Here is a 24677-nt window from a genome sequence, read left to right on the forward strand (position 1 = left end):
GAATGAATGAAGCGAGGATGAATTTAGCCTAGAATTCTTTTGGGAAACCGCACCCTGAGCGAGGAAGAGGCGACGCGAGAGGCATGACTCCGCCACAAAATCTGTCCGCTCGAAAATACAGCGAGAAGCAGACGAAGTGGGGATTTTTTGTATGGAGGTCATGTTTTCTCTGATTCAACATGGTCAATCGGCGTTTATAAATCCACTGCATAGACTACAATGCTTTGATAAATAACGATGAATAACGTTCTATAAAAGAACGGCTGAACTTCCTTCTGTCACAATGCATTGCTGCATTATGACTTCATACATGTTCTCAAATCACCTGTTGAGGAGATGAGAGTGGAAACTCAGCGAGGTAGAAAATAGACCGTCAAGTGGTGTTTAGTGGGCAATAACAGAATCCCAACGTCTGACATTGAAACAAAATCCCTGTAAGTTTCTTGGATGATGAAGATGATGATGGTCTGCTCTTAAATATCTGACATCCTTGCATTATTTCAATACACTGACTATACCTACCTATAGTCCTATACAGTAAAGTTCTCATTGTTCTTCATTTTATTAGAGATTTATTATTCTCCTAAATTGATGGGATGACTAACTTAGAAAGAATGCATTCTTGACTGGGCTAATGTAGGTTGTGACACCTGGCAAGCTGTGATTGATGTGGAGAGCTGTTTTAGGGGGTAAAATTAGATAAGAATTTGTGTCTCCAAATGCTAGACTATACTGGTTCTTTGTGATCTGTGAACCATCCTTGGACGTAGGAATGGTGTCTAGGGGAGCTGGCTCTTCTCACTATGACAGGTTGTTATGATGAATGTATGCCTGGAAACAGGGATGCGCTAAGAGGCGGGGGACTAGCCTGTGCGCCAACGGATAGGCTGAGTAAGTCTAAACCACGCTCAAGTCTCTACTCTGATTGGCCAGCAGAGAGGTGGGAAACTCTCTCTGTAAGAGTACTTGAAGAACAATCTGAAACAATGGATTTAGTTCTCTGGAGTGCCCTACGGGGTATTTCAAAGAGCCCGTATATACGAAACATCATATTTACCATTGAAGGTTTTTGCATTAATTAAAATAACTAGTATATCTTAGAAGTCGTGTTGACCTCTTTTGTTCCTAATGCCAGATTTGAATTGACACAACTTTGACAATTTGTAATTGCAGATTAACTTGGTGTAAATGGGAAAAGGAATGAGAAAAGGCATCATTGCTGATGCTGCAGTGGAGAAATACTTTGCTGACCTGAAAGCAAGCACATCTTACATCATTGGACTTTTAGTTGGACAGGTGATACATTTATGCCTACTGTATGTAAGGGGAAATGGTTCTTCTTTCTAATGTTAGGCTATGCAATGCAATATAAGTTTCAATATAATTGTAATTGTTCAACATTAGTTTTTATACAGGGGGAGATTGTGGTGCATGCGGTGATGACCCCACTAAAGGAGGACAATCCTGGTGGCCTGGTGAATGAGGATGACAAAGACTACATCCTAGATCACGCAGAACATGTGAGATTTATTGGAGAACATGCCTGAGAAATATGGAGGATATTTTTTTCTGAAACGATCTTAAGTTGTACTGTGGTGTCATAGCGTTATGATATTCAAGTGTCTATGGTTTGGTTAATGACTCCTGCATTTTTCCTTTTGGTAAAGCTGAACCGCATGGTGCCTGGAGGGCTGTCTGTGATGGGCATGTTTGTGGTCTCCCCGTCCCATCAGACCAAAGAGAGCCATATGAAAATGAGGCGGCTGAGGCAGGAATTTCTTCTTTGTCAAATGTCAAGCTTTTTTTTTTTCTTAATTCTCTTTCTTTACATGTTTTTTGGTTTGTTTGTCTAGCTAATAATTTATCCATTCGTCTGTATTCTGTCTGCATCTTCTCTGTTAGACTATGGTTGCTGTGGAAAACCGTGTATCCTAGGACAGGCTTTGGGGTTTCTCAGAGGAGGACACCAATGACAGAGTGCTGCTTCATATCTGCTCCAACACCAAAAAGTATCCTCTTACTCAGTCTGCACTGCTGATGACACACACACACACACAGACACACACACAGACACACATACATCCATACACACACAGACACACACATCCATACACGTAGACACACACACACATCCACACACACAGACACACACACAGACACACACACATCCACACACGCAGACACACATGCAGACACACACGCAGACACACACACGCAGACACACACACAAAGACACACATGCAGACACACACGCAGACACACACTCAGACACACACAGACACACACACAGACACACATGCAGACACACACGCAGACACACACACAGACACACACGCAGACACACACGCACATACAGTGGGGGAAAAAAGTATTTAGTCAGCCACCAATTGTGCAAGTTCTCCCACTGAAAAAGATGAGAGAGGCCTGTAATTTTCATCATAGGTACACGTCAACTATGACAGACAAATTGAGGAAAAAATTTCCAGAAAATCACATTGTAGGATTTTTTATGAATTTATTTGCAAATTATGGTGGAAAATAAGTATTTGGTCACCTACAAACAAGCAAGATTTCTGGCTCTCATAGACCTGTAACTTCTTCTTTAAGAGGCTCCTCTGTCCTCCACTCGTTACCTGTATTAATGGCACCTGTTTGAACTTGTTATCAGTATAAAAGACACCTGTCCACAACCTCAAACAGTCACACTCCAAACTCCACTATGGCCAAGACCAAAGAGCTGTCAAAGGACACCAGAAACAAAATTGTAGACCTGCACCAGGCTGGGAAGACTGAATCTGCAATAGGTAAGCAGCTTGGTTTGAAGAAATCAACTGTGGGAGCAATTATTAGGAAATGGAAGACATACAACACCACTGATAATCTCCCTCGATCTGGGGCTCCACACAAGATCTCACCCCGTGGGGTCAAAATGATCACAAGAACGGTGAGCAAAAATCCCAGAACCACACAGGGGGACCTAGTGAATGACCTGCAGAGAGCTGGGACCAAAGTAACAAAGCCTACCATCAGTAACACACTACGCCGCCAGGGACTCAAATCCTGCAGTGCCAGACGTGTCCCCCTGCTTAAGCCAGTACATGTCCAGGCCCGTCTGAAGTTTGCTAGAGTGCATTTGGATGATCCAGAAGAGGATTGGGAGAATGTCATATGGTCAGATGAAACCAAAATAGAACTTTTTGGTAAAAACTCAACTCGTCGTGTTTGGAGGACAAAGAATGCTGAGTTGCATCCAAAGAACACCATACCTACTGTGAAGCATGGGGGTGGAAACATCATGCTTTGGGGCTGTTTTTCTGCAAAGGGACCAGGACGACTGATCCGTGTAAAGGAAAGAATGAATGGGGCCATGTATCGTGAGATTTTGAGTGAAAACCTCCTTCCATCAGCAAGGGCATTGAAGATGAAACGTGGCTGGGTCTTTCAGCATGACAATGATCCCAAACACACCGCCCGGGCAACGAAGGAGTGGCTTCGTAAGAAGCATTTCAAGGTCCTGGAGTGGCCTAGCCAGTCTCCAGATCTCAACCCCATAGAAAATCTTTGGAGGGAGTTGAAAGTCTGTGTTGCCCAGCGACAGCCCCAAAACATCACTGCTCTAGAGGAGATCTGCATGGAGGAATGGGCCAAAATACCAGCAACAGTGTGTGAAAACCTTGTGAAGACTTACAGAAAACGTTTGACCTGTGTCATTGCCAACAAAGGGTATATAACAAAGTATTGAGAAACTTTTGTTATTGACCAAATACTTATTTTCCACCATAATTTGCAAATAAATTCATAAAAAATCCTAAAATGTGATTTTCTGGAGATTTTTTTTTATCATTTTGTCTGTCATAGTTGACGTGTACCTATGATGAATATTACAGGCCTCTCTCATCTTTTTAAGTGGGAGAACTTGCACAATTGGTGGCTGACTAAATACTTTTTTCCCCACTGTAACACAAAGACTAAAGAGAACACACTCTTTCTTAACAATTTCATCACAGAGTGACTTGCTGGATTATGAACATTAAAGAACCCAGTGTGAGTACAGAGATTTTCAACATTTTACTCATTCATTCAATTGCATGTGTATCATCCTCTAGCACCGCCATACACTGCAGGATTAGCGGGAGAGAAGGAGAGAAAGAGATGCGCTTTCGTTCCTGGTTAGTGTTGCTAAACGTTGACTTACTGCGTCATGTCTTCCAGAAATCTTCTAAATCTGCGACATGGCGTTACCTGCAGTGGATGATAGCGCTCTGGCCCGTTGCAGTCTGCCCCATGGACATCGACCTGATGTTCCCTATCAAGGACAAGACCCACCACGGTCTGATGCGGGCCATGAAGGTAACCTAGGGCCCCAGTCAAAAGTAGTGCACTATATAGGGAATGTGGTGCCATTTTGGACGGAGGCCTAGTATAATGATTATTATTGTTACATGTTTATTACACCTTCAGTCTTACATCAGACAGGACTTCTTCCACCACTACTTCTACTGACAAAGTGAGAAAACCTCTTATCTGTGTTAGGATGGGATGAATAGGTGGGCAAAGAAGACTGAGGGCAGTGTTTGTCTCCTCAACAACAAAAAGCTACCAGCTGAGACAAATTTGAACCCCCCCAACTAAGGCAAGTTTGGTGTGGTGTGCAACTGAACATTGAAACGTCATTGCTGATGATCCTTGTGAACGACAACTGTTTACCTCCTGTATGTTCTTTAGAGAACAATTTCACAAAGGATAAAGATCCAAGGTCAGATCTTCATCCCAACAGGAAGTGGGAATATGTAAGAAATGACTGTAAAATCAGATTGTTGTACTTCAAATCTTCCATTGTAATGGATCAGTGTAAGGGGCCCAAATCTGCTCCATATAGAGAGGTTCAGATGAACCCACGTTGCTGCTCTCCTCTCTGGGTTGTCTTGTAGGCGGGGGGGGCAAGCTGGGGGAGAGGCCCTCCACCGCGTCAGTGCAGGTACGCAGCTGTATCCTGAGACTGAAGGGGAGTCTGTGGTGCAGAGCGTACATGAACCCTGCGAGGACCACTGCCAAGACCACCACCATGGTAGGGCAACTGTGGGCACCGATAATACCGGCAGCCACTATTTCAAACACTTAAGCTGCATCTCCATGATGATTTGTTAATGACCTTGATACCATGTCACTCACAGTACACCAAGAGGGACATCATCAGGAGTGTGTACAGCAGTGCCAAAAACGTATTTGAACATCTGACAAATGATGAAAACTCAGGTAGGATACAACTGATGAATAGTTAGTTACCAGTGCAGTAGGACGTCTTAAACGGCCTTGAAATTCAATAAGTAGTCCACAGCTATGCCACTAGATGGCGGTGGTCAGGCACTGTAGTTTTTCTTGTACACTCAACTAGCATCATGCATGACAATATGACAGAGGCTCTTGAGTAACTGTAAAATATGTAAAAACAATCTTTGACCTTTGTATATAAAACAGGTACGCATATGTCTGTGTGCATGTGTGACCCTACAGATATCCATGCCTATGTCTCAATTTGTAAGTCGCTCTGGATAAGAGCGTCTGCTAAATTATGTAAATGTGATTGTAAATGTGTGTGTGTTTGTGTTTGTTTGCATGTTTGCGTGTGTGTGTGTTTGCGTGTGTCTATGTGTGTGTGTGTGCGTGTGTCTCTATAGCGAATGCGTTCATGGGCTCCCAGGCTCTGGCCAAGCGGTTGTTCTTCCTGGTTCCCAACACTGGCATCTCTCTGTGTGACTACATACTCTCCTCTAAGACGGAGGCAGCTGTCCAGGAGAGGGTGAGGGAGTGGGTAGGCTTCACCATCCCTGACGGGCAGCTCCATATCACCCAGCAGCTGGTACAGGGCAGGTTAGAGTGGCACCAAGGTAGGCTAGGTACTGGTTCAGCTCCATCTATGCTGTCTGAAATGGCACCCTATTCCTCATATAGTGCACTACTTTTGACCTGAGCCCTAGTTGCCATGAGATAATCTGGTGGTCAGCTAGATGTTTTGTCTTAAGCCAATGTCCTCTTGATGTTCCTTGAGGGGGTGAAGATATACTTGGCTACATTTTGGAAAGTGAGTGACTCAAACGTGACTTGACCGCTATCCTAAATAGGCCTATTACAGGTGAGATGATGTCACAGCAGTAAATGTTGTTTCCTCCTCATACATGCCTGTTGTCTGTCATCAACTTTATTCCTCTTGATGTCATGTTTTAAAATGCATGTAGGGCAGGCTATCAGCAATTAGTTATATTCTAGATAATCGTTCTATTCTATTCTATTCTATTTACTTTTGCCACTACCTGTGTCTGTCTGCTTTATAAGGTTCCTCCCCAGTTTCAGTTTCTGTCCCACCCATAGCATACTGTACATCTCAATAAGATATCTGTGCCCTTTGTGACACAGTTGCGGTATGTGTTCAGATCTTGTCGCGACCTGTTTCCACAATCATCTGTGTGGTTTACAGATGATTGAGCATCAATGTGGATTTTTTTTATAAAAGACAAGCAGAGGAAAATAAATAGCTGAAGTCAATTGATCTCCCCCAGGCTTCAGATATGTGTTACAATAAAGAAGGTGGTTCCTTGCCGCCTTTCTGCCTGTAGTTTAGTGATGTGTACACTAATAGTAACCTCGCCTCGCTCTGCTATGTTAAACTCTACCATTGAGTCATCCATCTCAGAGAGGTCAATACTTGTCTGAAAAGCAAAATCCAGGGGTCAAGTGTAGGTTTAGGTACTGGCCACACAGATCACATTTGTCACACCTAGCGGTGGTGCTTTTGTAAGGTGTGGTATGTCTGGTCAACCAAGCGCTTGCCCTGAGTTCTTCCATTAGAGAAACTAATCCATTAGCTAAAGCAGTTAGGAAGCAGTTAGGAAGCAGTTAGGAAGCAGGTAGGAAGCAGTTAGGAAGCATGTAAGAAGCAGGTATGAAGCATGTAAGAAGCAGGTAGGAAGCAGTTAGGAAGCAGGTAGGAAGCAGTTAGGAAGCAGGTAGGAAGCAGTTAGGAAGCATATAAGAAGCAGGTAGGAAGCATGTAAGAAGCAGGTAGGAAGCAGGTAGGAAGCAGTTAGGAAGAAGTTAAGAAGCAGAGGAAGTTGAGTGTCTAACAGCTTTTATTCTGGTTGGAGATTCAGAGGAGGGCATGGACTGCACCTGGGTCCCGGTGTACAAGATCCAGCAGAGGCGCAAAATCACCAAGGGTATGTTGCGATGCAGCATAGCCTCTCTCCCGCCTTCCGTTTACTTTTCCCCTCTCCTCCATATTACTCAGTCCATATTACTCAGTCCATATTACTCAGTCCATATTACTCAGTCCATATTACTCAGTCCATATTACTCAGTCCATATTACTCAGTCCATATTACTCAGTCCATATTACTCAGTCCATATTACTCAGTCCATATTACTCAGTACTCCTCTGGGTTGTAGGTGTGGCAGCGGCTTCAGGAGTCGCCCTGGTGGCTTATCTCATCTACATGGTCGTCCTGGAAGAGTGACAATCTGACCCACGGAGTCAAGCGGTTCAATCCCAGGATGTGGCACGCACAGGGCATCAGAACATCCCCCGGATTCCCGTAAATTAAAGGGGCCTGTGAAATGACAAGGAAGTTAAGATGTGTTTTCCAGTTTCTATTCACCCATTCCAGTAACAGATGACAGTGTGTCTAGAAATACACTTTCTGGGTTCATTGTTAGAGGGGCCCATTCATATTTGCGGTGTGAGACAGCAAAGTCACATGGAAGGAGTCGTGTGTATTTTGCCCATTTATTTTCACATGAGATCAGAGCCACCAGCTGCTATAGTTTTACATACTAATGGGAGCATCATGCCCCGGACCGGGTCCTCAGCCCTTTGTCATGCCTCATGATGTGACGTCATCTCAGTGGGGTTTTGTGTGGGTCAACTAGAGTGTTGCAGCTGGTGCCATGAATCAAAGCACACAACACAAACTGAGAAACAACCTACACAATAAACAGAGAGAGAGGGATGGGGGAGCTTATTATAACTATTGTAGGTAAATATTTGTGTTAGCTAATCTCGTTCTCGGAAGTCTCGGGGGATTCATGCATAGCCCACTGTCTAAACATAAATGTAGCAGTTAAATAACACGCATTATGTCATGTGTTTTGGTACAGCGCTACAGTGTTGACGTTATGGAACTTTATAGATCTTGTTTTGTTTGGTGCTAATATCTGTGTCTCAGCCCTTCCATACGGCACTTGATGTTTTCTCTCAACATTGCTACAGGCTTACACTGCACTCCTGAACCCTGACATCAACAGCAACCACCGCAGATACACAACACTTACTGTAGGCTATTATACAGCAAAGGCCAAATACAATCTGAATACAATTTCAGAGAATAATACAGAATATACACTGAACAAAAATATAAATGCAACATGCAACAATTTCAAAGATTTTACTGATTTACAGTTCAAATCAGTCGAATGAAATAAATAAATTAGGCCCTAATCTATGGATTTCACATGACTGGGAATACAGATATGCATCTGTTGGTCATGGATACCTTTAAAAAAATATATATGGTTGTGGATCAGAAAAGCAGTCAGTATCTGGTGTGACCACCATTTGCCTCATGCAGCGTGACACATCTCCTTTAAAATAGAGTTGATAATGCTGTTGATTGGGGCCTGTGGAATGTTGTCCCACTCCTCTTCCATGGCTGTGTGAAGTTGCTGGATATTGGCAGGAACTGGAACACAGAACATGTTGTCGTACACGTCGATCCAGAGCATCCCAGAACTGGGACATTTTCATCTTCCAGGAATTGTGTACAGATCCTTGCGACATGGGGCCGTGCATTATCATGCTGAAACATGAGGTGATGGCGGCGGATGAATGGCACGACAATGGGCCTTAGGATCTCATCACGGTATCTCTGTGCATTCAAATTGCCATCAATAAAATGCAATTGTGTTCGCTGTCCGTAGCTTATGCCTGCCCATACCATAACCCCACCGCCACCATGGGGCACTCTGTTCACAACGTTAACATCAGCAAACCGCTCGCCCACACGACGCCATACACGCTGTCTGCCATCTGCCTGGTACAGTTGAAACCTGGATTAATCCATGAAGAGCACACTTCTCCAGCGTGCCAGCGGCCATCGAAGGTGAGCATTTGCCCACTGAAGTCTGTTACAACGCCGAACTGCAGTCAGGTCAAGACCCTGGTGAGGACAACGAGCACGCGGATGAGCTTCCCTGAGACGGTTTCTGACAGTTTGTGCAGAAATTCTTCGGTTGTGCAAACCCACAGTTTCATCAGCTGTCCGGGTGGCTGGTCTCAGATGATCCCACTGGTGAAAAAAGCCAGATGTGGAGGTCCTGGGCTGGTGTGGTTACACGTAGTCTGCGGTTCTGAGGCCGGTTGGACGCATTGCGAAATTCTCTAAAACGACGTTGGAGGTGGCTTATGGTAGAGAAATGAACATTAAATTCTCTGGCAACAGCTCTGGTGGACATTTCTGCTGTTAGCATGCCACTTGAGACATCTGTGCCATTGTGTTGTGTTACAACTTCACATTTTAGAGTGGCCTTTTATTGCACCCAGCACAAGGTGCACATGTGTAATGATCATGCTGTTTAATCAGCTTCTTGATATGTCACACCTGTCAGGTGGATGGATTGTCTTGGCAAAGGAGAAATGCTCACTAACAGGGATGTAAACAAATTTGTTCACAAAATGTGAGAGAAATAAGCTTTTTTTGCATATGGAACATTTCTGGGATCTTCTATTTTAGCTCATGAAACATGGGACCAACACATTACATGTTGTGTTTATATTTGTGTTCAGTGTACTTGCAATTTCATGTTTGTAAGGAAATACTCTTGATTTGAACCTCTTGGAGGCTAGTTAGACTCAACCAATCATCATTGTCTTGAGTACCTGTGGCGAGAGAGAGAGAGAGAGAGAGAGAGAGAGGAAGAGAGAGAGAGGAAGAGAGAGAGAGAGAGAGAGAGAGAGAGAGAGAGAGAGAGAGAGAGAGAGAGGAAGAGAGAGAGGGAGAGAGAGAGAGAGAGAGAGAGAGGAAGAGAGAGAGAGAGAGAGAGAGAGAGAGAGAGAGAGAGAGAGAGAGAGAGAGAGAGAGAGAGAGAGAGAGAGAGAGAGAGAGAGAGAGAGAGAGAGAGAGAGAGAGAGAGAGAGAGAGAGAGAGAGAGAGAGAGAGAGAGAGAGAGAGAGAGAGAGAGAGAGAGAGAGAGAGAGAGAGAGAGAGAGAGAGAGAGAGAGAGAGAGAGAGAGAGAGAGAGAGAGAGAGAGAGAGAGAGAGAGAGAGAGAGAGAGAGAGAGAGAGAGAGAGAGAGAGAGAGAGAGAGAGAGAGAGAGAGAGAGAGAGAGAGAGAGAGAGAGAGAGAGAGGAAGAGAGAGAGAGAGAGAGAGAGAGAGAGAGAGAGAGAGAGAGAGAGGAAGAGAGAGAGAGGAGAGAGAGAGAGAGAGAGAGAGAGAGAGAGAGAGAGAGAGAGAGAGAGAGAGAGAGAGGAAGAGAGAGAGAGGAAGAGAGAGAGAGAGAGAGAGAGAGAGAGAGAGAGAGAGAGAGAGAGAGAGAGAGAGAGAGAGAGAGAGAGAGAGAGAGAGAGAGAGAGAGAGAGAGAGGAAGAGAGAGAGGAAGAGAGAGAGAGAGAGAGAGAGAGAGAGAGAGGAAGAGAGAGAGAGGAAGAGAGAGAGAGAGAGAGGAAGAGAGAGAGAGGAAGAGAGAGAGAGAGAGAGAGAGAGAGAGAGAGAGAGAGAGAGGAAGAGAGAGAGAGAGAGAGAGAGAGAGAGAGGAAGAGAGAGAGAGGAAGAGAGAGAGAGAGAGAGAGAGAGAGAGAGAGAGAGAGAGAGAGAGAGGAAGAGAGAGAGAGGAAGAGAGAGAGAGAGAGAGGAAGAGAGAGAGAGGAAGAGAGAGAGAGAGAGAGAGAGAGAGAGAGAGAGAGAGAGAGAAGCCAGGCCAGCTAAATAGCCACAGAGGCTCGTGACTTAATCCTATAAAAGGATTAGAGAGCCTGATCAGCTAGAGGAGATCACTGTGATCACACGGACCCCCTCATCATAACATGACACTCCTTAATTGGGAATGATGTAAGACTGTGGAATGTCTGACATTGTTCTGACAGTTTGTTTCGTCACCATGCTGTGACACACAGGAGGCTGGTGGCACCTTAATTGGGGAGGAAGGGCTCGTGGTAATGACTGGAGCGGAATCAGTGGAATGGTATCAAACACACGGTTTCAAGGCGTTTGACACCCTTACATTTGCGCCGTTCCGGACATTATTATGAGCCGTCCTCCCCTCAGCAGCCTCCTGTGAGTAACATCAAAAGATCAAGGTCAGGTTGTTGATTGTTGATTTTAGGTGACAGATGTGACAGATTTGCTGCATTCTTAGGATAGGTCTTCCTGTCTCAGTGGGGTCAGCCTGTTAAAACTAAGGATAGGCCTACATGAATAGGAATAAATGGTACAGTAGATTAGTGTAGTATGGCGCCTCAACAGAAGAGGGTGCACCATGCAATCCTGTTGAACATCTGGGTCCCTGGTTGGAATGTGGAGACTGCTGCCAACATCAAATAGGGGGCCGATGAGCTTTTCTCTTCTTTGTTAGTTATGAACTTGTTCTACACTCACAGCACACCAGCATCCAATACACTACCTTCTGTCTTCATCATGGTGAACCCCTGTTCTGTTCCCATAATTCAGGGTTCAGCCACAGTTCAGACCACAGTTCAACCAGAAGCACGCTTCCATATGTTCCATGTGCACGCATGTGCGTCTGTCAGTTTCCACTAAATAGGAAGCACCGTAATTGAATTTATGACATATCAAATTGTGGGTAAATAATGAACGTGTGCTTGAATAACTCCCTGGTGCTTATTATATATTTTTTTATGCGTGAACTTTTCAACCTGTGCTGGGGTCACAGCGAAGTCATTTATGTGCTGTAGTTATGTATGTGGCAAGGTTGTTCAACGTGTGAGAGCCTGCCACTCAAACTTAACCCGGGAGGAGAGAGACTCAACGAGAGGGAGGAGGCCACCCCGTCTGTCTGTCATTCTCGGTCAGTCTGTCTGTCTGTCTGTCTGTCTGTCTGTCTGACTCTGAGAGACCCTCTGAATTCTCTGTGTTCCTTACTCTTCTTCCCTGCATAAAGTGCCTTTTAGCGTCCTAAAATAATGTACTGGAGTTATATCACATTAGAAATGACTTGATAACATGTTATGGTGTGATCTGCAAAATCTGTATGTCTGGTCTAGAATCAATTGGACTTAAAAGTCTCCCAATGGCTTGAACTATTAGTTAGCCATTATTGAAGACAAGCCAGCGTTTATGTTTTATATAACAGCTTATATACAGTTGAAGTCAGAAGTTTAGCCAAATACATTTAAACAGTTTTTCACAATTCCTGACATTTAATCCTAGTAAAAATTCCCTGTCTTAGGTCAGTTAGGATCACCACTTTATTTTAAGAATGTGAAATGTCAGAATAATAGTAGAGAGAATGATTTATTTCAGCTTTTATTTCTTTCATCACATTCCCAGTGGGTCAGAAGTTTACATACACTCAATTAGTATTTGGTAGCATTGCCTTTAAATTGTTTAACTTGTGTCAAACGTTTCGGGTAGCCTTCCACAAGCTTCCCACAATAAGTTGGGTGAATTTTGGCCCATTCCTCCTGACAGAGCTGGTGTAACAGAGTCAGGTTTGTAGGCCTCCTTGCTCGCACATGCTTTTTCAGTTCTGCCCACACATTTTCTATAGGATTGAGGTCAGGGCTTTGTGATGGCCACTCCAATACCTTGACTTTGTTGTCCTTAAGCCATTTTGCCACAACTTTGGAAGTATGCTTGGGGTCATTGTCTATTTGGAAGACCCATTTGCGACCAAGCTTTAACTTCCTGACTGATGTCTTGAGAGGTTGCTTCAATATATCCACATCATTTTCCTTCCTCATGATACCATCTATTTTGTGAAGTGCACCAGTCCCTCCTGCAGCAAAGCACCCCCACAGCATGATGCTGCTACCCCTGTTCTTTACGGTTGGGATGGTGTTCTTCGGCTTGCAAGCCCCACTTTTTTCCAAACATAACGATGGTCATTATGGCCAAACAGTTATATTTTTGTTTCATCAGTCCAGAGGACATTTCTCCAAAAAGTACGATCTTTGTCCCCTTGTGCAGTTTCAAATCGTAGTCTGGCTTTTTAATGGCGGTTTTGGAGCAGTGGCTTCTTCCTTGCTGAGCGGCCTTTCGGGTTATGTCGATATAGGACTCGTTTTACGGTGGATATAGATACTTTTGTACCTGTTTCCTCCAGCATCTTCACGAGGTCCTTTGCAGTTGTTCTGGGATTGATTTGCACTTTTCGCACCAAAGTACATTCATGTCAATATATAGCACTAAGGGGCCAGTGGAATCAGCTAAATCCTGCACAAAAGCAACAATGTTTCCTAGACAACTGAGTGGGATGTTTCCATGACGACTTTATGTCACTTCTTCAAAAGGATCATGTAGCAGGCCGCTTGTCAATGGCTTTTCCAGATAAGTGTGTGTAACTACTGCACTGGCTATGTAGCATTTTCTAAAAATCAGTTGGCAAGTTAGTCTTAGTTGACACATGGATGCTTTTCCAAAAGTTCGAATAATGTTACAAAATTCATTAATTAGCAATTCAATGACACATTTGGTTTGTAAAGTTTTTTTTAATGTTTTTTTTGTTTCGTTTGATTAAATAGTATATACAGTATGTCAGGCATAACTGAAAATAATCTTACAGCATTTGTAAATCCCTAAAATAAATCTGTTATTAAACCTTGAAAAAATATTATTCTAAAAACTTGAAAATATGACATATATAATATAGTAACTTTTACCCAGAAACACCATAGGCTGGTGTCCTGGACCCAGAGTAATCCTAATCAGAATCAGCCCAATATGTGATGTGGTCCTCTGTAGCTCAATTGGTAGAGCATGGCGTTACAAGATCCCCGGGACCACCCATACGTAAAAATGTATGCACGCATGACTGTAAATCGCTTTGGATTAAAGTGTCTGCTAAATGATATATTATTATATGTCTCGTTTTCCCCCTTTACATACAAGTAGCCTATTAATAGACCAACTTTGGCCCAACAATAAGTTAACTGGAACTGCAGGGTAACTTGTCATTTTCTAGTAGGAATTCAAACCCTAATCCACATCTGGTACACATGCCACCTGTATTCAGGCTGCTGAGGTTTCTTCCCTGGATGGACATTATATTATCCCTCATTTAGGGAATGGACTCCCTCTACAGTACGCTCAGGCCGCTCTAGTGCAGTCAGCCCAGTATGTGTGCGTCTGCTACTCTCTGTTACACAAAATAAGCATCAATCCTCCTCCACATACTTCCCTCCTTCAACCCCACCATCCCTTCATCACTCCACTCCACCATAAACCCCTGTCCTCCATCTCCTCCTCCACACACCTCCCTTCCGCAACCCTTTCATCCCACCTCCATTTCCATTCCTCCATCACTCCACTGCCTCCACATCCACGGCTGCCTCCTCTTCCTCTCCACCAACCACTACATCTTTCTCCGGCAGCAGGCCGTAGCCGTTGAGGAAAGCCTCCACGTCGGTGGCGAAGAACTCCTCGTTGAAGTGCTGGTTGGTGGCCAGGAAGTTCCCCAGCAGCTCGCCGGCCTTGTACACCAGCATGGTGGGCAGGACGCTGTCAGTGAAGCGCTCCCCCGCACCAGTCGCCGCCGCGTCAATCCTGCAAAACTTGACGCTGGTGTACTCGGTGGCCAGGCAGTCCAGGCAGGAGTTGAGCGCCTCGCAACCTTTGATCCCTTCCTTGTAGATGTGCACAACCACCACGGTGAGCCGGTGCTCCTTCTCAATTACCTCCAGGAATGCCTCGCCGCTGTCCAGCTCGTACACACCCTCGAACTTGGGCCCGAAGCTGAGGCGCTCGTGCATCTCCTGCATGCACTGCTTGCGGTACTTTTTCATGCACTTCTCGTCATCCTCCTTAATCAGCTCGTACTCCTGTACGCTCATCTAAAACCATGACAATGAACAAAGAATGATTTACAGTTTATTGATCGTCATGGACACTGTCTCCTTACACAGTCATGTCTTGTTTTGTTTTTAGCTCACTAAGGCAGTTAGTGTTTACAGCCCATATATCATTAGAGTCACACCTGTTTAGACTATGTTAGCCATCTGTATAATGAGACATAGAGAGACCTAGTCTGGGTGTTCAATTGACCGGTCCAAGATACTGGAAGGGGACACTTAAGTGAACTCATTTAAGGTGTACATTTGTCAGCATGTTTCTGTTTGTGCATTTGGACCATAGAAATACACATTAAACTGTGATGTAACCTAATCTAACCCACCTTGCGGTTGAGGCCTCCCCTGCCGTCGTCTTTGGGCCTGTGTGGGGAGGACATCTGCCTGAGCAGCTCTCTCTTCTGGGGGGGCAGGGACTCCTGGTCCATGCTCTCAAGCTTAAACCTCCTCCAGTCATTGATCACTCCCTTTGGGCCTGGAAAAAACAGGACAACGATCATTCATTTGTGGTCATATGGAAATACTGTAAGCCCCAGACTCCTGTCTTGTCATCCTCAATGGTTTGTAATGTTTGTAGGCCTACTGCCATTGACCTGGTGTGCCGAACTGACACAGAATTGCAGAACAGTATCCTTGATGTCATGTGCCGAGACTCCACCAAAATAGAGTTTATACATGGCAGCAGCCATCTTTGTTTTGGGCTGTGACTCAGATGAACACAGCAGACTGTGTGTGTGATTGACAGATGTACAATGTGCAGTGCTGGATGGGTTGGCCCTAGGGTTCCTGTGGTCTCCCGCCCTCTGATGGATTATGGCCTAAACTAGACGCTTAAGGCTGTCTTCTAATTGCACCTTGGTTGCGTAGGAGCAGGTAGGAAAGTAGCTTAGAGCGTCTGTCAGTGCCAGAACACCACAGAGCTCTGTGTCTCTCTGCTACCTGCTACTAACATTGCTTATCCCTTTCTAGTGGGTGGCTGCTTGCCGGCTGTGTGCTGTATTTGACCTGTCCCTGATTCAAAGGAATAATGCCATATATCCTATCAGGCTTACTGTGGAAAAGCAGACAGACTGTTGCCGGTGTCTTATATAGGTCTGATCTCAGATAGACCTAAATGTTCTAAGGATGAACTGTAAATGTCCAAGACACCACCTCCACACTTTAATCACACACTCACACACACACACAAACAGACACACACATTAGCCTCATCCTCACCTGTGTGGGTGACATTGGCCTCCTCCTCATCGACGTTTCCAGACATTATGTTTGAGATTTAGCTGTTGGAAACAGAACACAGGAGGGGAGGGGATGTTTTAAAAGTCTCTCAGAACCTAAACCATCGTTCATTGAACAAAAGGAACATTGTGACAATAAAGCTCAAGATCATTCAGGATTATCATATTTTGCAGTTCGGCCATTTTGAGTGGTGTTTGGTGTGCTCATAGGGGATGTACTCTTCAGTGTTGTCTCTGAAAAACACTCTTTATAGTAGGCCAAAGTGACAGCTGAGATGTTGCATGTTGACACCATATAATCCTTTTTGGGACTGAGGGCCATTGATATCAGACAGAATGACTGCTCTACCTATTTCAATTCTGTGATCCCCAAATAATCTTAGCTCCCAAAACCAAATCTCAGTCTGTCAAGAGAGACTAGTCCCCCAATAACATTATGTAATCAAGCGTGTTTGGAAAGGTTCTAGCCCTGTATGCCCATGGAGCTTTCCTGGAAGTGCTAATCAAGTTAATGTGGTTTGAGTGGATTACTCTGGTATCCGATCCCTCTTGTTAGTGGTTGGCACGTGAGGGTTAGATTCTCTCTGGATTGTTTGTAATGGAAAGGAGGAGGGGCTAAAGAAAAGGAGGAAGGGGTTAAGGTGCCATTCCTGGAAAAATACTGGAAAACCAACAGCCACCAGACATATTTTTTTACTTATATGTGTGCTTTAACGAAATCATCATGTTTTAAATATTTTTAAATCTATTTGGGGAAGCTTTTCCACTCATTATTTTTCTCTTTTGTCTCTCTCTCTCCTATAAACCTCTCTATTGTGATGTTAACCAGGTGACGGCAGGACACATATAGTCTAACCTCTGACTAACAGATCACTCACCACAGAGTTACACTGACTTTCCAACTGACAGATCACCCACCACAGTGTTACACTGACTTTCCAACTGACAGATCACCCACCCCAGAGTTACACTGGCTTTCCAACTGACAGATCACCCACCCCAGAGTTACACTGACTTTCCAACTGACAGATCACCCACCCCAGAGTTACACTGACTTTCCAACTGACAGATCACCCACCACAGTGTTACACTGACTTTCCAACTGACAGATCACCCACCCCAGAGTTACACTGACTTTCCAACTGACAGATCACCCACCCCAGAGTTACACTGACTTTCCAACTGACAGATCACCCACCACAGAGTTACACTGACTTTCCAACTGACAGATCACCCACCCCAGAGTTACACTGACTTTCCAACTGACAGATCACCCACCACAGAGTTACACTGACTTTCCAACTGACAGATCACCCACCACAGAGTTACACTGATTTTCCAACTGACAGATCACCCACCACAGAGTTACACTGACTTTCCAACTGACAGATCACCCACCCCAGAGTTACACTGACTTTCCAACTGACAGATCACCCACCCCAGAGTTACACTGACTTTCCAACTGACAGATCACCCACCCCAGAGTTACACTGACTTTCCAACTGACAGATCACCCACCACAGAGTTACACTGACTTTCCAACTGACAGATCACCCACCCCAGAGTTACACTGACTTTCCAACTGACAGATCACCCACCACAGAGTTACACTGACTTTCCAAGGCATTCCGACACCTTCTTCCCTTGTGTGTGTGGACACTGAGGTAAAGCTTGCGGTTGGGCTGGTACAGTGTTGCTTACTCTAAGCCAATACGTCAATAGATTAAACTGACTCCAGTGTTTAAATCTTAGCACACCACATCTGAGGTGAGTCCTTAGTCCTCCCTCCTTCCTGTATCCAACCTCTGACCCTGGTCTGTCCAACAGCCTACCACAAGGAAGAATGTCTCCATGGCAACCCCCCCCCATCCCCCATCTCTAAGGGTGGGTTTGTGATTACAGTGTCCAGGCTATGCAGGGGATAGCCATGATGCACTCCTCTTTGATGATTCATCTCCCTGATTGGAGTTGTGAAGTCATTGGCCCTTTAGCGAGTCCACATTTGTTCCAGAACACCATGTAGCATGATGAGCCATTCATAAATAACGTCTGTAAAGAACCAACTGATTGCAGCATTACTGCAAAAATGGAGGAGGCAAGTGGAAAGGGGAAAAGGTAAGGAACTTGTCTGTCGGCCCTGCATTAAAGATCAAAATTGGCTAAAGAAAATTGTGATAAATAAAAAAGTATACCGGTTTCATTTAAGGACCAGAAATTGACAGCTGCACCATACAGGTTGCAAAATAGTTGGGAGGAGATTTTCGAAGTACCAATTCCATGGCACATGGTTTATGAACTGATACATAAAACGACGCCGGATTCATAACTTAGAGTTTTGAATCCGGCTCTGTAGATTTTTCTGCGAAGAGACAAAATCATCAGATCACTTGTTTTGGTACTGCCCATATGTAGCTTGTTTTTGGTCGCAGGTTCAGGAATGGCTGAAAATATTTACTTGGAGCTAACTCTGCTGGGTGATTTGATAAGTCATAGTCAATCGATCAATAATATAATAATACTCTTAGCAAAGGTGTTTATCTTTGAAACTATGAGAATGGAAAGGTTCAGAACATTTGTGAAACATCACAGCACAGTTGAAAAATATATGGCAAATAGATATAAAAACTGGACAGTCTTCAGAGATACAGAGCCTTGCAAAAGTATTCATCCCCCTTGGCGTTTTTCCTATTTTGTTGCATTACAACCTGTAATTTAAATTGATTTTTATTTGGATTTAATGTAATGGACATTCACAAAATTGTCCAAATTGGTGAAGTGAAATTAAAAAAAATAATAACGGAAAAGTGGTGCGTGCATATGTATTCACACCCTTTGCTATGAAGCCCCTAAATAAGATCTGGTGCAACCAATTACCTTCAGAAGTCACATAATTAGTTAAATAAAGTCCACCTGTGTGCAATCTAAGTGTCACATGATCTGTCACATGATCTCAGTATATATACACCTGTTCTGAAAGGCCCCAGAGTCTGCAACAGCACTAAGCAAGGGGAACCACCAAGCAAGCGGCACCATGAAGAACAAGGAGCTCTCCAAACAGGTCAGGGACAAAGTTGTGGAGAAGTACAGATCAGGGTTGGGTTATAAAAAAATATCAGAAACTTTGAACATCCCATGGAGCACCATTAAATCAATTATTAAAAAATGGAAAGCATATGGCACCACAACAAACCTGCCAAGAGAGGGCCGCCCACCAAAACTCACGGACCAGGCAAGGAGGGCATTAATCAGAGAGGCAACAAAGAGACCAAAGATAACCCTGAAGGAGCTGCAAAGCTCCACAGCGGAGATTGGAGTATCTGTCCATAGGACCACTTTAAGCCGTACACTCCACAGAGCTGGGCTTTACAGAAGAGTGGCCAGAAAAAAGCCATTGCTTAAAGAAAAAAATAAGCAAACACGGGTGAATAGTTATGCACGCTCAAGTTTTCTGTTTTTTTGTCTTATTTCTTGTTGTTTCACAAAAAAATATATTTTGCATCTTCAAAGTGGTAAGCATGTTGTGTAAATCAAATGATACAAACCCCCAAAAAATCTATTTTAATTCCAGGTTGTAAGGCAACAAAATAGGAAAAATGCCAAGGGGGGGTGAATACTTTCGCAAGCCACTGTAGACTATACTGTCCGTGAAATGTATGGATAAGCTGGAAGTGGAAGCCTAAGTATTGTTGTCCATTAGTTTACTCCAATTAGGGGAGGGATGGTAGGGTTAGAGGAAAATAATAAATAATATAATAAAATAATATATATATTTACAGGAAAAATATATGGGGGATTGAACATGATGCAGACAGTTACATTGATAAAAGCCACAATCTATCTGCTAAAGCTGATATTAGCCAGATGACTCAAATGTCCATGTAACGGTACCAATAGGTACACTGAGAACCAGTTTATTAAACCATAGACGTTCAGCACCACTAACACGCACCATCCTGTATTCCAAACAGCAGATAAGCAGAATATCAGATCTGGGCCCGTATTTAAAAAGTGTCTCAGAGGAGGAGTGCTGATCTACGTTCAGATACCCCGTCCATGTAATCGTATCCATTATTATCTAAACGGCAAAACTGATCTTACTCTGAGACTCTTTGGGGGGAATTCCGACCTGAGTTAAGCGCACGTAAATGGAATGTAATTACCTTTTTATGCACTTTTATCTCTGTGTATTCTGACCTTGAACTGAAGCATGAGAATAGCATGCTATTCACCCCGCTATTCATTTGGGGGTGGAGATCAAAGAAATGAAGTCGTGGCAGAGGTGTGTCTAAAGATACACCGTGTTCTGACCTTGACTTAATTCCCTCATTACCTCATTCTACCACCTTTATGTAGTATGAAACAATGAATAAGGTCGAGCAACCTGTCGGTTCCAAGCGGAACAACATCTACTTTATTTTTTCTGATAGAAATAACATCATTCTCCATGCACTGTAATTTACAAAACTGATAAGAGCTATTGATAAGAGCTAGGTAAATGAGTAAGCTGTTTGGATAAGGGGATTGTAAATATAAATGACAATTGTTTTAGATCTATTTTACCTTATGATTGCTGGAGACAAATGTGAAACCAGTCATATGGCAGCAAACTGAAACATATCAACATATCAGCTTTTCCACAGTGAAGTTTATGAAATGCTGGCCTTGTAACTTGGGATGAAATGTGGAGACCCAAGCTATAGGCTTCTGTAGCCATGCACAAATGACAGTATAGCACCAAACCTACCAAGTTGATTTATGATTTCTAGAATGTTTTAATTATATGCCCAGACTTTTCAGTGTATTTTTTACATTTGGTATCTTGTCACTGTCAGTTATACCTACATACATTTATAACTGTCACTGACTTTAGTGTTAGTTTCCTTACATTTTGCATCATTCCATTACATCGTTAGCTTACCTTTCTTTCCTCTGTCACGTTCGTGTGGTTGTTCCTGAGGATCGCTAGCAATAGTGGATTATATCAGGCTAACGTGTTACAAGTTGTGCAATAATTTGGGACATGTAGCCTATTTGAATCATTATGGAACGCAGACCATAGTTAGCAGTTTAAACCTGGAGCCTGGCGCACGGTTCACAACAACTGGACAGTTGTCATCACACTTCCATGATTAGTGAGGATTATTAGGGTAGATTTATAGGACTACTGTTCAGCCCCTATTGTACACTTTTCTCACCTTCCAATATTTAATGGATTGAACAATTTAATATGGTAACTTTCAGGATCAATCAAACCACTGTATTTTTGATTCACCAATATATTCTCCAAACCTGTTTTATTTTATTTATTATTCATAAATACTTTCCTAACCCTAAATAATATACAAGATCAGGGTATTTTGAAATCTACCAATTGGTACTGAAAAGGAGATGAATATGCGTGTATTTAGATGGCTTTCTTTCATTGATCCCTAATATTCTGAACCGTTCTCTCCATATATTCTAGTGAGTCTGTCAAGAAAATTCTAATTAAAGGTACACCAAATTTAAAGGGATGGATTTAAATAAATATACTGAAAACCCTATTGAATGAAAAATCCACGAGAAAATCTGTTGGCCAGCAAATGGGAGGATTTCACAAACAGTTAAATTACATTTATTCAGCGTGCAAGGGAACCACACCTGCATAAGGTAAGTCTGAATACCAACTACTGAGAAGTGCGTAGGAAAGGCATAGAACAGGCGTATATTTCCTAAGTCTGAATCGGGACCTTTGTGAATATTGGCCACGAAAAACAAATGATTGGCTCAATTATTAAACCATACATGCCGTTCTTTAACTCACCTCATCTCCTGGGTCGAAACCCCCCCAAAATATACAAAATAAAAACAAACTCAAAAAATCCAAGTGCCGCCCAAATAAAAATCATATATAAGCACATGAGTTTCCTTCAAACGAGCTCCAACACTGTCTGCCTGTTTTCCTCCATCTCCTGAGTGAAAAACTCCAACGCAATACAAAATAGTCACAAACAAAAAAAAAATCTAATGGCCAACAACATAAAAATGTCAACCCTTTATGTGGGATCCAGCAACCCAAATAATATAGTGTATTTCTCTGTTTTACTCCACCAGCTAACTGTATGTAATGTTGTCTCTGGCTGGAGCAGCCTACTACTTTTAATATCTAATCGATTAAATCAATCAATCGATTACTATCTCACCAGGGTCTCTTTACCCAGAAGAGAGATAAAGAGGATGAAGTCAGCCCAACATCAGCAACATGTTAGTCCATCTATCCATTCACACCAAGCCACACAGTCAGACTGGCCTCATAGGTTCCCAGAATCAGGTATTTATCTACTGCTCTGTCCTTACCTGTGAGCCTACGGTCACAATGAAGCACTTCCTCTGTTATCGTCAGCTTCCTTCACACTGGACTGTGGTCAGTCACACAACCGGGATGTCTAATGCTGTGAATAGAGTGGGGTTGGATGCTGGGTGTGAGAGTGTGTGTGTGTTTGTGTGTGTGTGTGTGTGTGTGTGTGTGTGTGTGTGTGTGTGTGTGTGTGTGTGTGTGTGTGTGTGTGTGTGTGTGTGTGTGTGTGTGTGTGTGTGTGTGTGTGTCAGCCAATCACTGGGCCTGAGAGAGATTTAAGAGAAGGTGCTCTGGGCATTACAGTGGGACCAAACAGAAATAGCTCAGGGATCCTAAGAGGATCTACAGGAATTAGAGACCTGTACCGAGATCTAAATAACCATATAAAACCATATAAAAGGAGAGAAAGAGAGCAATGGAGAAAATACAGAGAGAGAGAGAGAGAGAGAGAGAAGAGACAGATGAAGAGAGATGATATGGATAAAGATAAATGATCAAGGGAGATTGAGAGAAATGGAGGATATGAGACACAGCCACCCTAAGAACCCAACTCTGATTTTCTATCTATATCCAATATCTTTTTCTGACTGTCCACAGTCAGTTTTACATGTGACCCATATGAGATTTGTGCATTCACACCGATGTAGCCTCTGAAGTAGCACACAGATGCAATGCTCATTTGCTGCCACTGGTTCCTTTAAATGTTGGGGTGGTTGTCGTGGTAATAGCAGGTCATGTGCCCAAAGAAAAACATCTCATCTGAGTGTCCAGACAGAGGTTGCATTTGGAGGATCGGATTTGTACCAGGATTCAGATCCACATATGGAGGTGGTATAAATCCGAAGTCAAAAGATCAGATTCCATGTGTTTATTTGCTGTTTACACATTAGGGAAATTATCAGATAGGTATCAGATATGCAAATAATTGGTAAAAGATCTGAATTGGGCTGCCTGTGTAAATGCTGCCTATGTGGTCAATACCTGAGCCATATAGGCTGCATTTAAACAGCCAGACCAATTCTTATCGTTTTTACAATAATTGGTCTTTTGACCAATCACATCAGATATTTTCATATCAGATCTTTTTCAGAGCTGATCTGATTGGTTAAAGTCCTGTGTAGCTCAGTTGGTAGCACATGGCGCTTGCAACGCCAGGGTTGTGGGTTTGATTCCCACGGGGGGCCAGTATGAAAAAAAAATATGTATGCACTCACTAAATTACTAAAATGTCTGCTAAATTACTAAAATGTAAATGTTAAAGGACCAATTCATGGAACAAAATATCAGAATTTGGCTGCCTGTGTAAACGCAGCCATATAGGCCTCAAGATATGGACACAGTCTGTCTCATTGACAGACTCCTTGACATAAGTTGCAAGCAGGAATTAGCTGTGATCTGATGTAAAACAAAATTTAGGCCTACAGATCAATGAGTTCAACCATAGCCTAGCATTTGTTTTTCTAATCACACATGACGTCAAAAACAGACATTTATTTATCCATAGTTTACAATAGCCTATCAGACAACTCACGGACGTGTTTTAAAAATATTTTTTCAGAACCTTTTCGTGGCTGCATGAGTTCTACAGCTTGTTGAAACAACTTCTCTCTATCAAAGTGCACTCAATTAAAACACCCAGCATTGTTTTGTCACCGGGTGCAAATTGTTAATTGAGCACATTTGTCAGACTGCCACGAACAGCTCGAAAATGATGATTCAAGGTTTTTAATGTGTAGGCCTATTCTTAATATAAAATGAAATGTCTAGGGGGCAATCCACAAGTAGGTCTGTCTTAATAAAACATAATTTTCCACCACCATGCTATGGTGGCTAATGCTACTTCCTGATTTTGAGGACCACATCAGAGAGGAAGAGGCGAAGCGAGAGGGTTTACTCCCGTGAAAATCTGTCCACGATAAGCAGACCGATAAGCAGACCGCCTGCCTTCCTGCCTTTGGGACGACTCCCATTGTTAGGACGGAGACAAGACCATCTCAATATATATATATATATATATATATATATATATA

General features: G+C 43.2%; 4 protein-coding genes across 4 annotated transcripts; 3 read left to right on the forward strand and 1 right to left on the reverse strand.

The window, feature by feature from the left end:
* The first annotated feature begins 380 nt into the window (after window positions 1-380).
* Window positions 381-1857, forward strand: LOC121532852 (protein odr-4 homolog). The gene is made up of 5 exons (XM_045205821.1): window positions 381-434; window positions 1174-1296; window positions 1416-1520; window positions 1668-1768; window positions 1854-1857. Exons 2-5 carry the CDS (start codon window positions 1189-1191, stop codon window positions 1855-1857), a joined length of 318 nt encoding a protein of 105 aa, XP_045061756.1. The 5' UTR covers window positions 381-434; window positions 1174-1188.
* A 56-nt stretch (window positions 1858-1913) lies between these two features.
* On the forward strand, window positions 1914-4780 carry LOC121532850 (protein odr-4 homolog). The gene is made up of 4 exons (XM_041838643.1): window positions 1914-2009; window positions 4008-4044; window positions 4213-4350; window positions 4534-4780. The coding sequence occupies exons 2-4, from the start codon at window positions 4024-4026 to the stop codon at window positions 4630-4632; spliced, it is 258 nt and encodes an 85-aa protein (XP_041694577.1). The 5' UTR covers window positions 1914-2009; window positions 4008-4023; the 3' UTR covers window positions 4633-4780.
* A 61-nt stretch (window positions 4781-4841) lies between these two features.
* Window positions 4842-6438, forward strand: LOC121533020 (protein odr-4 homolog). The gene is made up of 4 exons (XM_041838787.1): window positions 4842-4851; window positions 4932-5068; window positions 5175-5256; window positions 5679-6438. The coding sequence occupies exons 1-4, from the start codon at window positions 4842-4844 to the stop codon at window positions 5969-5971; spliced, it is 522 nt and encodes a 173-aa protein (XP_041694721.1). The 3' UTR covers window positions 5972-6438.
* Window positions 6439-13671: 7233 nt separating this feature from the next.
* Window positions 13672-22751, reverse strand: pdcb (phosducin b). Its single transcript, XM_041840525.2, has 4 exons — window positions 22647-22751; window positions 16291-16352; window positions 15399-15547; window positions 13672-15057 (listed from the first exon to the last, which is right to left on the reverse strand). Exons 2-4 carry the CDS (start codon window positions 16334-16336, stop codon window positions 14527-14529), a joined length of 726 nt encoding a protein of 241 aa, XP_041696459.1. The 5' UTR covers window positions 16337-16352; window positions 22647-22751; the 3' UTR covers window positions 13672-14526.
* Window positions 22752-24677: the final 1926 nt, after the last annotated feature.

Source organism: Coregonus clupeaformis, chromosome 20, assembly GCF_020615455.1.
Source record: "Coregonus clupeaformis isolate EN_2021a chromosome 20, ASM2061545v1, whole genome shotgun sequence".
In the NCBI taxonomy this organism is placed as follows: domain Eukaryota; kingdom Metazoa; phylum Chordata; class Actinopteri; order Salmoniformes; family Salmonidae; genus Coregonus; species Coregonus clupeaformis.

What these genes read in the sequence shown, in the direction of transcription:
- LOC121532852 (XM_045205821.1), top strand. Translation starts at nt 1,189, where the DNA reads ATGGGAAAAGGAATGAGAAAAGGCATCATTGCTGATGCTGCAGTGGAG. An exon ending in TTGGACTTTTAGTTGGACAG is followed by an intron (nt 1,297 to 1,415) that starts GTGATACATTTA and finishes GTTTTTATACAG; the next exon opens with GGGGAGATTGTGGTGCATGC. An exon ending in TCCTAGATCACGCAGAACAT is followed by an intron (nt 1,521 to 1,667) that starts GTGAGATTTATT and finishes CTTTTGGTAAAG; the next exon opens with CTGAACCGCATGGTGCCTGG.
- pdcb (XM_041840525.2), bottom strand. Translation starts at nt 16,336, where the DNA reads ATGTCTGGAAACGTCGATGAGGAGGAGGCCAATGTCACCCACACAG. An exon ending in GGCCAATGTCACCCACACAG is followed by an intron (nt 15,548 to 16,290) that starts GTGAGGATGAGG and finishes TGTTTTTTCCAG; the next exon opens with GCCCAAAGGGAGTGATCAAT. An exon ending in GGGGAGGCCTCAACCGCAAG is followed by an intron (nt 15,058 to 15,398) that starts GTGGGTTAGATT and finishes TCATGGTTTTAG; the next exon opens with ATGAGCGTACAGGAGTACGA.
- LOC121532850 (XM_041838643.1), top strand. Translation starts at nt 4,024, where the DNA reads ATGAACATTAAAGAACCCAGT. An exon ending in TGAACATTAAAGAACCCAGT is followed by an intron (nt 4,045 to 4,212) that starts GTGAGTACAGAG and finishes CATGTCTTCCAG; the next exon opens with AAATCTTCTAAATCTGCGAC. An exon ending in GTCTGATGCGGGCCATGAAG is followed by an intron (nt 4,351 to 4,533) that starts GTAACCTAGGGC and finishes TATCTGTGTTAG; the next exon opens with GATGGGATGAATAGGTGGGC.
- LOC121533020 (XM_041838787.1), top strand. An exon ending in CTGCCAAGACCACCACCATG is followed by an intron (nt 5,069 to 5,174) that starts GTAGGGCAACTG and finishes TGTCACTCACAG; the next exon opens with TACACCAAGAGGGACATCAT. An exon ending in GACAAATGATGAAAACTCAG is followed by an intron (nt 5,257 to 5,678) that starts GTAGGATACAAC and finishes GTGTCTCTATAG; the next exon opens with CGAATGCGTTCATGGGCTCC.